A 12,423-nucleotide genomic window follows, 5' to 3' on the forward strand; every position below is an offset into this window, starting at 1 on the left:
AGGTACCACTGCGACAACTGTGCTCTGGGTTCAACCTGGTTCCACGTTGCAGGCACGCTGTAAGTGAAATGGACGTAACAATTGCCCTCGAAGTACAGTTCTTGCATTCGTCTGATTCGTCCCCATGTTACGTGCAATTCCACGAGTGCGGATTGAAGGATCCTGCTCCATATGCTGCAAGACAGCTTCCTCAAATTGCAGCGTTCTTACCGTGCGACGGCGTCCCTGTCCAGGTAATCTGCTAAATGACCCGGTCTCACGTAGACCTTGGTACACAGCAGCAAAGGTCGTATGATGCGGGATACGGCGATTAGGATATTGTTGTTGATAAACCCGCTGTGCAGCACGTCCGTTGTGGTGCGCTACGTAGTACACACCAACCACATCAGTGTACTCACTCCAGACGTTTCGCTCCATTAGTAAACAGAGACAATGCACTACTACACTGGTGGACAGCAGAGCGTAATACGCCCGCTAATAACTGAAGATCGTAATACGGCTTCTAACAACTGAAGAGCGTAATACGGCCTCCACCGGTTTAAATAATCCTCATAGGAAAAAAGTGGCATTAGGGAAAAATATTTGTTTTGATGTCCCCTACAGCCTCCCAGAGTTTGTCGGTTTAAATACTTTTCACCCTGTATAATACTCTTGCTTCCTTGATATTTCTTTTTGATGTCGATTGCGAGATTCAGGTTGTCAATGTTTCAAGATTATTACGTATTTTTGATAAACACACATAAACTACTGCTAAAAAAGCTTGTGTTCTTAATCGGTGTTATCGCATAAAATACGGATAATCGCGCTGCTGCCGTGGCCCCGGGCAAACAAGAGAGCGCTAATCTGGCGCGATGACACGCGCCGAGTGATTTACGCCGCTGTCGGTGGGAGGTGCGCGGGATTATCAGAGAAGGGCGTGGCCCGCAGCCTACCTGGCGTGGCCGGCGAGAGCAGCAGGTGGGACACGGAGCAGCCGCCGGAGCTGGCGCCGAACAGCGTGACGCGGCGCGCGTCGCCCCCGAAGGCCGCGCCGTTGCGCTGCACCCACCGCAGGGCGGCCACCGCGTCCTTGAGGCCCGCGTTGCCGGGGATCTCCTCCGTCTGCAGGCTCAGGTACCCTGCAACCACCAGCAAGCAGCTCTCCGAGTCTAGAGCCGGCAAGCGAAACTGTTCCTTACGGATACACATCATTATTATCATCTCGTAGTATCTAGAGGTAAACACAGTTTATAGCGTGTACAGTAACTAGGTTACTAGACGAACTGGAAGTTGCGACAGCACAATTTTATTGGCTCCATCCGAGGACTGATTTCCTACACAGGTTCTGTCACATAAATGTACACTTATCCCATATTTATTTCTTTATTCTTTTTTTTTTAATTTAAGATTTCCGTGATTTCCCTAAATCGCTTCAGGCAAATTCTGGAATGGTCCCTTTGAAAGGGCACGGCTGACTTCTTCCTCATCCATCCCCATTCCGATGGGACCGATGACCTAGCTGTTTGGACCCTTCTCCCAAAATCAACGAACCAAAGCAACCAGATTCTTTTTACTACTTAGATTTCTCATTAATTGATTATTTCTGAACTCTTTGAGATTAGGGAACCTATTCGACATCCAACTTCAGGCGCTAGAGCAGGGCCGGGATGATGGTGCTGAAGTTTGTGACAGGTACATCTGTAACGTGCACGACAAAATTGCGTGGGGGGGCACCGAAATGGGTGCTCTTCGCCATTTTATTCACGCACGTGTTAATGTTACACTCCCACGTGATCACGCCACATGGGGGCGCAAAACAGGAGGATTGAAAAAGCCTAAGTACCCTTTGATGCTTCGGATCACGTTCAGATTTCGTCGAATGGTTCTGAATGGTCCTTAGTGGTTTTAGCCTGCACACGAGACCAAAACGTCTACAGGCGTTAAAGTAACCTCTGGTGTGCCACAGGGGAGTGTTATGGGACCATTGCTTTTCACAATATCTATAAATGACCTAGTAGATAGTGTCGGAAGTTCCATGCGGCTTTTCGCGGATGATGCTGTAGTATACAGAGAAGTTGCAGCATTAGAAAATTGTAGCGAAATGCAGGAAGATCTGCAGCGGATAGGCACTTGGTGCAGGGAGTGGCAACTGACCCTTAACATAGACAAATGTAATGTATTGCGAATACATAGAAAGAAGGATCCTTTATTGTATGATTATATGATAGCGGAACAAACACTGGTAGCAGTTACTTCTGTTAAATATCTGGGAGTATGCGTGCGGAACGATTTGAAGTGGAATGATCATATAAAATTAATTGTTGGTAAGGCGGGTACCAGGTTGAGATTCATTGGGAGAGTCCTTAGAAAATGTAGTCCATCAACAAAGGAGGTGGCTTACAAGACACTCGTTCGACCTATACTTGAGTATTGCTCATCAGTGTGGGATCCGTACCAGATCGGGTTGACGGAGGAGATAGAGAAGATTCAAAGAAGAGCGGCGCCTTTCGTCACAGGGTTATTTGGTAACCGTGATAGCGTTACGGAGATGTTTAACAAACTCAAGTGGCGGACTCTGCAAGAGAGGCGCTCTGCATCGCGGTGTAGCCTCGCCAGGTTTCGAGAGGGTGCGTTTCTGGATGAGGTATCGAATATATTGCTTCCCCCTACTTATACCTCCCGAGGAGATCACGAATGTAAAATTAGAGAGATTAGAGCGCGCACAGAGGCTTTCAGACAGTCGTTCTTCCCGCGAACCATACGCGACTGGAACAGGAAAGGGAGGTGATGACAGTGGCACGTAAAGTGCCCTCCGCCACACACCGTTGGGTGGCTTGCGGAGTATAAATGTAGATGTAGATGTAGAAAAATTTCGGTCACGCTGCACTCCGAAGGGGTGCTGCAACGTTCAATGGGGATGCATCCCACAGTGTCCTTAGAGAAGGTTAGAAACGTCCATCAGTGTCGAAAATTGTCGGGAACATCTTTTCTGTTGCTTATCACACTGCCAAGTGTCGTTTTCGATCGTGAAGTGTGTGGCAATCAACGCCGCACGAGAAGAAGCCATTTCATTCACACTCTTTAAACCACGCTCTAAGGCGTTTTCGTGTCGATTCTGAGCGGCAGCGTGTCTGCAATGTTTCTTTCGATTACCCATAAGAAAAAATGGTTCAAATGGCTCTGAGCACTATGGGACTTAACTTCTGAGGTCATCAGTCCCCTATAACTTAGAACTACTGAAACATAACTAACCTAAGGACACCACACACACCCATGTCCGAGGCAGGATTCGAACCTGCGACCGTAGCGGTCGTGCGGTTCCAGACTGTAGCGCCGAGAACCGCTCGGCCACTCCGGCCGGCACCGATAAGAAAACCGCGTGATTTCAGCGCTGGGTCTCACGGTTCTGACCTCCATCGCATAGACGTCAAAAGAAGGGGTGAAGTGTGGACAAGAGGACCTTGACTCCTTCCGTCTCCTCACGCTGTACTGTAGAGGTGGGACGGAGAACGCATCTGATCTGCCATTCCGAGTGGCGCTCAGCAGATCAGACGCGCTCTCCGCCCCACCTCTACAGTACAGCGTGAGGAGACGGAAGAAGTCACGGAAGAAGAGATAGCCACTGCCTATATACCGTATAGTGGCGAACTCTCGGGGAAAATAGGACGAATATTGAGGAAACACCGAGTAGGAACTGTCTTTTGCCCACCCAATAAAACACGAACATTATTGGGAAGTGTCAAAGACGATTTCTGTTTGCAGAAGGCCAGCATAAGCCAGATTCCATGTCAGTGTGGGAAGACTCATACCGGACAGACAGAGCGCACCAGCGAAGATCATTGCCGAGGACATCAGAGGCACACTCTACTTAGGTACCCCAATAAGTCGGCGATCGCAGAGCACTGTTTGTCCGGAAATCACGAAACGGACTACCAACATACCAGGGTCTTGGCACAGACATCTAAGTACTGGGACAGCGTCGTTAGAGATGCTACCGAAATTCGTACCGGGGACAGACTCATCAACCGAGATTACGGCTATAACCTCAGCAAGGCATGGGAACCAGCACTAATTAAAAAGACGCTCAGCAAAGGAAACGAAAGGGCGACCAGGGCGGACGAGGCAATTACACCAACGCCACCACAGACGCCGACGCCAGCATCTCAGGATCCACCGACATGCGGCCACGGGCGAGGATGGTGGAGAGAACACTTCGGAGGGGAAGGGGATTTAAGACGCCCGCACGCCCCCAGGAGTTCAGTTCGTCAGCGCACCTGACGATGGCGACATGTCTGATCGCCGAAATATTGTGACCGTTGGACACTAAGGACTGGCAGTACATCCATGGACTGTTCGAGCAAGAACGTGAACTGTTTTACTATCTACAAATATCGATATCAAAACGAAACTGCATCATTCTAGATTCCACTGAAGATGCCTTAAAGTAAAAGCCAAAACGAGTCTGGAACAAAAAGAATACAGTGCAGAAAGACAATGGCGCTTTGTACCTACAAAAGGAATATTTCTGTGATTGCTTTCAGATGATGGTCGCACAAACAAACTTCTTAAGGAGTTCGTTCAAATTTTTGTGGCGATGAACACTCTGAACCCGTTTCTTCCATTTCCTCAGGATAGCACAATATGCTACAGAGATGATTGTTGCACCATCGTGGAGGACATCAAACAAAATAACCCCTTCAGAGTCCTAGAAGTTTGTCACCATGAATTTACTGGCTGAGGGTGCGCCTCTGAACGTCTTCTTCGGAGGAGAGATGGTGTGGTGCCACTCCGTGGCAACGCGGTTTTGTTTCCGCCTAGTAGTGATAAACCCGTATTTCATGGTCCAAGACGATGTTCGACAAAAAGCTGTAACGACCAGCCTCGTATCGCGCAAGCAGTTTCGAACAGATGGTGCTTCGTTGCTTTTTATGGTCTTTTGTTAAGCGGCGAGAAACCCAATGGGCACTCGCCTCCTTTGAGTGCACCACCAACTGGTGGACGGGGGTGTCAGCACCGCCAATAGTGACGTCCAGTAGGGCAGCAAAGCAGCATAGGAATTCAGACGCATTAAGCAGGAAGTGGTTTTATGCGACCTGCCACGAATTCTTGTCCTGTGCCAACACCTTCATTTCAGAGTAGCGCTCGCAACCTACGTTCTCAACTACACTCCAGGAAATTGAAAAAAGAACACCGTGAATTCATTGTCCCAGGAAGGGGAAACTTTATTGACACATTCCTGGGGTCAGATACATCACATGATCACACTGACAGAACCACAGGCACATAGACACAGGCAACAGAGCATGCACAATGTCGGCACTAGTACAGTGTATATCCACCTTTCGCAGCAATGCAGGCTGCTATTCTCCCATGGAGACGATCGTAGAGATGCTGGATGTCGTCCTGTGGAACGGCTTGCCATGCCATTTCCACCTGGCGGCTCAGTTGGACCAGCGTTCGTGCTGGACGTGCAGACCGCGTGAGACGACGCTTCATCCAGTCCCAAACATGCTCAATGGGGGACAGATCCGGAGATCTTGCTGGGCAGGGTAGTTGACTTACACCTTCTAGAGCACGTTCGCTGGCACGGGATACATGCGGACGTGCATTGTCCTGTTGGAACAGCAAGTTCCCTTGCCGGTCTAGGAATGGTAGAACGATGGGTTCGATGACGGTTTGGATGTACCGTGCACTATTCAGTGTCCCCTCGACCATCACCAGTGGTGTACGGCCAGTGTAGGAGATCGCTCCCCACACCATGATGCCGGGTGTTGGCCCTGTGTGCCTCGGTCGTATGCAGTCCTGATTGTGGCGCTCACCTGCACGGCGCCAAACACGCATACGACCATTATTGGCACCAAGGCAGAAGCGACTCTCATCGCTCAAGACGACACGTCTCCATTCGTCCCTCCATTCACGCCTGTCGCGACACCACTGGAGGCGGGCTGCACGATGTTAGGGCGTGAGCGGAAGACGGCCTAACGGTGTGCGGGACCGTAGCCCAGCTTCATGGAGACGGTTGCGAATGGTCCTCGCCGATACCCCAGGAGCAACAGTGTCCCTAATTTGCTGAGAAGTGGCGGTGCGGTCCCCTACGGCACTGCGTAGGATCCTACGGTCTTGGCGTGCATCCGTGCGTCGCTGCGGTCCGGTCCCAGGTCGACGGGCACGTGCACCTTCCGCCGACCACTGGCGACAACATCGATGTACTGTGGAGACCTCACGCCCCACGTGTTGAGCAATTCGGCGGTACGTCCACCCGGCCTCCCGCATGCCCACTATACGCCCTCGCTCAAAGTCCGTCAACTGCACATACGGTTCACGTCCACGCTGTCGCGGCATGCTACCAGTGTTAAAGACTGCGATGGAGCTCCGTATGCCACGGCAAACTGGCTGACACTGACGGCGGCGGTGCACAAATGCTGCGCAGCTAGCGCCATTCGACGGCCAACACCGCGGTTCCTGGTGTGTCCGCTGTGCCGTGCGTGTGATCATTGCTTGTACAGCCCTCTCGCAGTGTCCGGAGCAAGTATGGTGGGTCTGACACACGGGTGTCAATGTGTTCTTTTTTCCATTTCCAGGAGTGTATTTGCTGGATGTATTCCAATCTCTGTGTTCCTCTGTAGTTTTTGCCCTCTGCAGCCCACTCTAGTACCACGGAAGTCATTCCCTGATGTCTTAACAAATGTCCTATTATCCTGCCCCTTATTCTTGTCAGTGTTTTCCACTTATTTCTTTCCTCTTCGATTCTGCGCAGAACCTCCTCATTCCTTACGTTACCAGTCCAGTTTCCCCACAATCCATGTTTCCAAGCAGGAACGTAGCAGTGCTGAAAATTCTGGATCACGGTCTTGTGGCCGGCCGGAATGGCCGAGCGGTTCTAGGCGCTTCAGTCTGGAACTGCGCGACCGCTACGGTCGCAGTTTCGAATCCTGCCTCGGGCATGGATGTGTGTGATGTCCTTAGGTTAGTTAGGTTTAAGTAGTTCTAAGTTCTAGGGGACTGATGATCTCAGCGGTTAAGTCCCATAGTGCTCAGAGCCATTTGAACCATTTGGTCTTGTGGAGTGGCAGGCAGCACAGTGCTCTAACAGTCACTGGAAACAGGATAGGATGCAATCACAGTTTGGCACATGTGAGAGGCTGTTGTACAAAAAAAAATTGTTCAAATGGCTCTGAGCACTATGGGACTCAACTGCTGAGGCCATTAGTCCCCTAGAACTTAGAACTAGTTAAACCTAACTAACCTAAGGACATCACAAACATCCATGCCCGAGGCAGGATTCGAACCTGCGACCGTAGCGGTCTTGCGGTTCCAGACTGCAGCGCCTTTAACCGCACGGCCACTTCGGCCGGCTTGTTGTACAAAAAAATGAGGTTAGGGCCACGGGTAGCAGTACCAGTGAAGTTTAAGGAGGATATTCTAAATGAAGCAAATGGTCACAGGGTATCTAGTCATGGAGGGCGTGGAGCAACAAACTGAAGAATGGCTGACAAATATGGGTGGAGAGGAAGGCAAGCGGGCATGGACCAATATGTGAGGAACTGGGTACGGTGTGCACAGTGAGCTGATCTGAATCGTAAGCGAGTGCCATTGCAGAGGCTACTGGAAGCATCAAAACCGTCTGAAATGCGTGTATCTGATGTATTAGGACCGTTGAGGAAACCAGTTCGTATTAACAATAATACATAACTTTTCACCGTTCATGGACCAGCAGGCAGCGACAGTCGCACAGGCTATGGTTAGCAGCTGTTTGAAACGATAATTACAGACCAGCATACGAACTTATGTTGGAAATATTGAAGGAACTGTGTCGGATGCTGCAAGTGAAGCGTTTAAGAACTAATCTTCTTCATCCGCAGGCCAGTGGTGAAGCGGAACGGGTACATAGAACTGTTGGGAAAATGTTAAGTTTTGATGTGAATGCGCGTCACAGCGACTGTGACTCATATCTAATGTATGTTATGTCATTGTGTAATTCAAAAGTACTCACGAATGCTGGGTTATTAGGTGGTATATGGTTAGAAAATGCCATAACCATTTGATTTGACAAAGGGAAAGAAAGATAAAGACGGAGAATCAGTCCATGAGTTTGCAAAAACACCACGAGAAGTATGGGAAGCAGTACAGAAGGCGAATATGAAGGCTTTAGAGAAGCAGGAGGAATAAGTGCACCGAACAGCAAGTTTACTAGAATATACGTTAGCGCAATGGATAATGTTATCGACTCCTTAAATGCTGAAAGGGAAGTTCATCACAAGGTGTCAAGGACCCTATCAGATGATGGACACTATTTCGCCAGTCAGCAAGAAGCTTCAGTTGCAAACAAGAACTACAATAGTACATGTTCGGTGTCTACGACCTTTTCAAGGTAGTATGGAGCCGATTCCAGGAGTTTCAAACATGGAGCCGGAGAAGAAAACAGGATGAAGAAAATGAGAAGATCAAGAAGATGAGAGGTGTCTGTCAAAGATTATATGTACAGGACTGTAGTGAACAAATTACATTAGTGTGAATATTTTTTCTGTTATTTTTGTTGTATGTGAATGAGGTTGCTAGTAGCAGCAGCCTTCCGAGGAGGAAGGACGGTTGATATTTGTTCCCGTTCTCAGGTTTCCATACGCTGACGACAAGACTGGAAGGAATACAAGTCACAGCAGTACTATATTTGTCACCTGAACAGTGCTGGTTGGGATTACAGGAAGCGTAGAGAGAATTACCGCCTGAGTTAAGTCTGATTGTGGAACCCAGTAGACAAAACCTGCCCTTATACTAGAATACAGTGACGGTGGAAGTGAAAACTGACTGAGCACCATTGTACTTTCTAATTCGATTCCCAGTAATAGGATGACATGCACAGTTTACGTGTCACGCCATTCACACATACCCAGTGAAATGGGGATCCGCGGGTTTTAGTAACTTCGGAGAACGGTAGCAGGCATGCAACAGTGGCGGAGGAGCAGTTAATTTCGAAGGTGGGAAAGTCGTGGTGTGTCTGACCAGCGCTACACCAACCAGTCAGAGAACATGTACGGTACAGTTGTTTATAGCCAGACAGAAGGGACTGGTTTGTCTGAAGGATATCGTTGAATTTCTAGCAAGCAGGTTTTCTCTGGATTTGCTCCGCCTATAATGATATGATAATAGTGGCGAGTTGTTACAAGCAGGGGAAGCTCATGGGTGCCAGACTGACTGAACTCAAAGGAAGTGGGTTATTAATCAGAGGGATTACAAGCAAAATAACAGGACCAGTCTCCCATCTAGCAGCCTCGATTACGGGAATCACGTAGCCGAACGACTCTCAACTGCAGTTGTGCTGGCCAAAGGTACTTTTGGAAATCATTGCAAGAGCCGAATATAACATTTCTAAATAAAAGTTTAGAAACCGACCTAATCTATTCCCTGCATCGATTCATTGCTATGTATGAAGGATACATTTAAGCTGAGCAATTAATGGAGCATGTAGAGCAGTTCAGAGTAGAACAATGAGCGGTTCTGGCGCTGCAGTCCGGAACCGCGGGACTGCTACGGTCGCAGGTTCGAATCCTGCCTCGCGCATGGGTGTGTGTGATGTCCTTAGGTTAGTTAGGTTTAAGTAGTTCTAAGTTCTCGGGGACTTATGACCTAAGATGTTGAGTCCCATAGTGCTCAGAGCCATTTGAACCATTTTGAAGTAGAACAATGATGAATGACGGTGACTGAGTGCCGCAATACCGTATGCCACAGTGGCTCTCACACTACTGTTTGTAGCTTTGATATGGAGAGCCGACCATCAGCATAAACCATCGATAGTCCAGATTCCAGTAGACTATATCCCCTGGGCATAAGATCCAGAGTGTAACCTTGTAGTGTGAATGCGGAAAAGATGTAAATTTAGGGTTAAGAGAAAAGAATGCAATAGGAGAAGTCAGGAAAGTTAAAACTGCCAGAGGCTCAAGTATGTTTAATAGACTCATAAATAAGGTGGCAATAAGCATTGTAGTTGGGAAGCCAGGACTCGGTATTTAAATCCAGTGGGCAAGCTGCCAATTGTTTTGGCTATAAATTTTGTGTGTATTTTGCACAAACATGTAGTATAAGATCAAACTGGATTTAAGGTCGACCTGTTGATCTGGGCCTTGTTCATAAAGGGAGGAGGGGGGGGGGGTTATGTAGTGTGCCGACCATATATGGGCGTTTTAGTGTGAGCCAGAACGGTGTACTGTAGCAGTCCTGACAGCAGACAATCACAGGATGTTGTCACTGTAATAATTCAACAAGGCTGACGCAATGTTGCGAGGCAGTGCTGAAACAGCAAACTCAGCGGTACTGCACAGATTCATTCAGCAAGGGGCAAGGCACATTTGCGCACCAGCAGTGGCAGTGGTCTGTTAGGATACGTGACTGGTAATGGTGCCCTTCTCAACTAGTGCGCTGCTGCCGACTACAACTTCTGGAATTTTGTAACGAAACTATTCTCAATTTTGCACCTATATCAAGACGACAGGGCTGCGCCAGGTGAGGTTGTCACATCCATCTGCCAGTAGAAGGCATCAGCTCAGGGTCACAGTAGGGCAACAGCTCTATGCTCTCTCTCCCAGAATTAGTGCCACAGGCATCTCAGACCTGCTTCAGCAGCATGACGAACTTCTGCCCAGTGGGCAGTGGGTTACTCATCGTGTACAATAGCCGTATACCCTCATTGTACGAGGGTGCCTCATCCCTGTGGGCATCCTCCGCTGTGACGCAGCTGAGGCATTGCCCAAAGCTGCAGTATATATGGCACCATCGAGGATTTGCGCCATTGGAAAGGGCTGGCTTACATAACGTGTCTGTTGCCCCACCACAGACACTCAGCGTCACCATCATAGGTTGTGCATGCTGCCATCCCAGCCGACTTCAGTGGCCAGTTGCCCACTGAATCGGTTTACTACAATATGCAGATGCTTCAATAATGAACTTGTTGCCTTTGCAGCAGCCTTCCTCTGGAGCCTTTGAGCCGTGCTGCAACTCGCATTGGAGTCCGCCGCTCGTGGTCTCGCGGTAGCGTTCTCGCTTCCCGAGCACGGGGTCCCGGGTTCGATTCCCGGCGGGGTCAGGGATTTTCACCTGCCTCGAGATGACTGGGTGTTTGTGTTGTCCTCATCATTTCATCATCATCCAGGAAAGTGGCGAAATTGGACTGAGCAAAGGTTGGGAAATTGTACGGGCGCTGATAACCACGCAGTTGAGCGCCCCACAAACCAAACATCATCATCATCAACTCGCATTGGAGCTGTTTGTAGGTTTCCGCCCTCTGTTGGGGGCCAGACGGTATCGTTTAGTTGCCATGGTTGCGGTTGTTTATCTTCTTCTCGCGTTGACTGGCGCCACTCGGTTTCGCAAGCGCTGCCTGTCCGCTAGTGGCAGCAGCGGCGTTTATCGATATGTAGTAACTGTTGCCCTATCTTTGGGGCGACGTCGTTGTTTTGCCGGGTCGTGTGAATATGCTAGTTCGGTTGGGAACTCAGGAGGAGCCAGGTCCTCACAGTGCGCGAACACGCCAGGACCGCTTGTGGCATGCATGGACTGCCGGATGGAAGGGCTGTTGTCTTGAGAGCGCACGACCTCGTCGTAAACCGGATCCAGAAAGCTTTAAAATGAGTGCATTTCAATCCAAGTAGATAAACCTCCACCATTCTGATATCTCGCGATGCTCCAGTGACTTGGGTTCATGTTGCTGCTCGTAGTGTCGCCAAGGCGAAGAACAGCGAGTGGAGTGCTTGGAGAAGGCGGATCTGATTAGCTTTCCTCGACTTCTTATTACTATTTACTGTGTTCAACTTGTTACAACTTGTTAAGTTCAACCAGCGGTAATTTTTTTTGCCTGTTGGCCGCTCTCCCCCCCCCCCCCCCCCCCCAGTTACCTGCCCTGAAGCTTAGTGTATGTAACAGCAGTGTACATTTCCTCGGCTTGCCGCTGCTGTCCGGTAAGGCGTGTAGTTTTGACAACTTTCTTGATTGTAGGCCAGTTGGTGCTTCTTCTACTCTGGTGGTAATAATTCCTTTCTCGTTCCGGGCGCTCTAAACACAGTATTCTTGGGGCGTAGTGTAGACCGTCGGTTTCGGTTTTGGTGTATTGTTCCATCGTTGCATTTGGTTTATCGGACGTCAGGTAGCTTCAGCAAGATTATCATTAGTCATTCATTAGACTGCCACTAGTCTGAGTTACCATCTTGTTAAGTGAATGGAACCCTTGGCTTCCTATCTCATTGCTCGCGACAGTGTTTGTTGCCGGACCTTCTCAGAGGTCGATTCCTGGAGCACCGTCTGTGGCCCCTTGGTTCTTGTAAGACATGTGTGTTCTAAAAGGAGGTCTGATGGCCAGTAGTTGAATGTAACGCTCCTTCAGTCTACGCCTTCTGCGGTTGTAATCAGCCTCATTTTCCTTTAAGAGGCTTATGTACTTGTCTTTGTATTTTATTA

At 49.1% G+C, this 12,423-nt stretch overlaps 1 protein-coding gene across 1 annotated transcript in view; it reads right to left on the reverse strand.

Annotated features, from left to right (window-relative positions):
• LOC126131110 (esterase B1-like) overlaps nucleotides 1-12,423 on the reverse strand; it is a 50,105-nt gene that overhangs the window by 17,782 nt on the left and 19,900 nt on the right. The window contains exon 4 of the mRNA XM_049915171.1: nucleotides 933-1,118. Coding sequence (XP_049771128.1) covers nucleotides 933-1,118 — 186 coding nt within the window. The remainder of the gene's footprint in view (nucleotides 1-932; nucleotides 1,119-12,423) is intronic.

This window comes from Schistocerca cancellata, chromosome 1 (assembly GCF_023864275.1).
Source record: "Schistocerca cancellata isolate TAMUIC-IGC-003103 chromosome 1, iqSchCanc2.1, whole genome shotgun sequence".
Classification (NCBI taxonomy): Eukaryota; Metazoa; Arthropoda; class Insecta; order Orthoptera; family Acrididae; genus Schistocerca; species Schistocerca cancellata.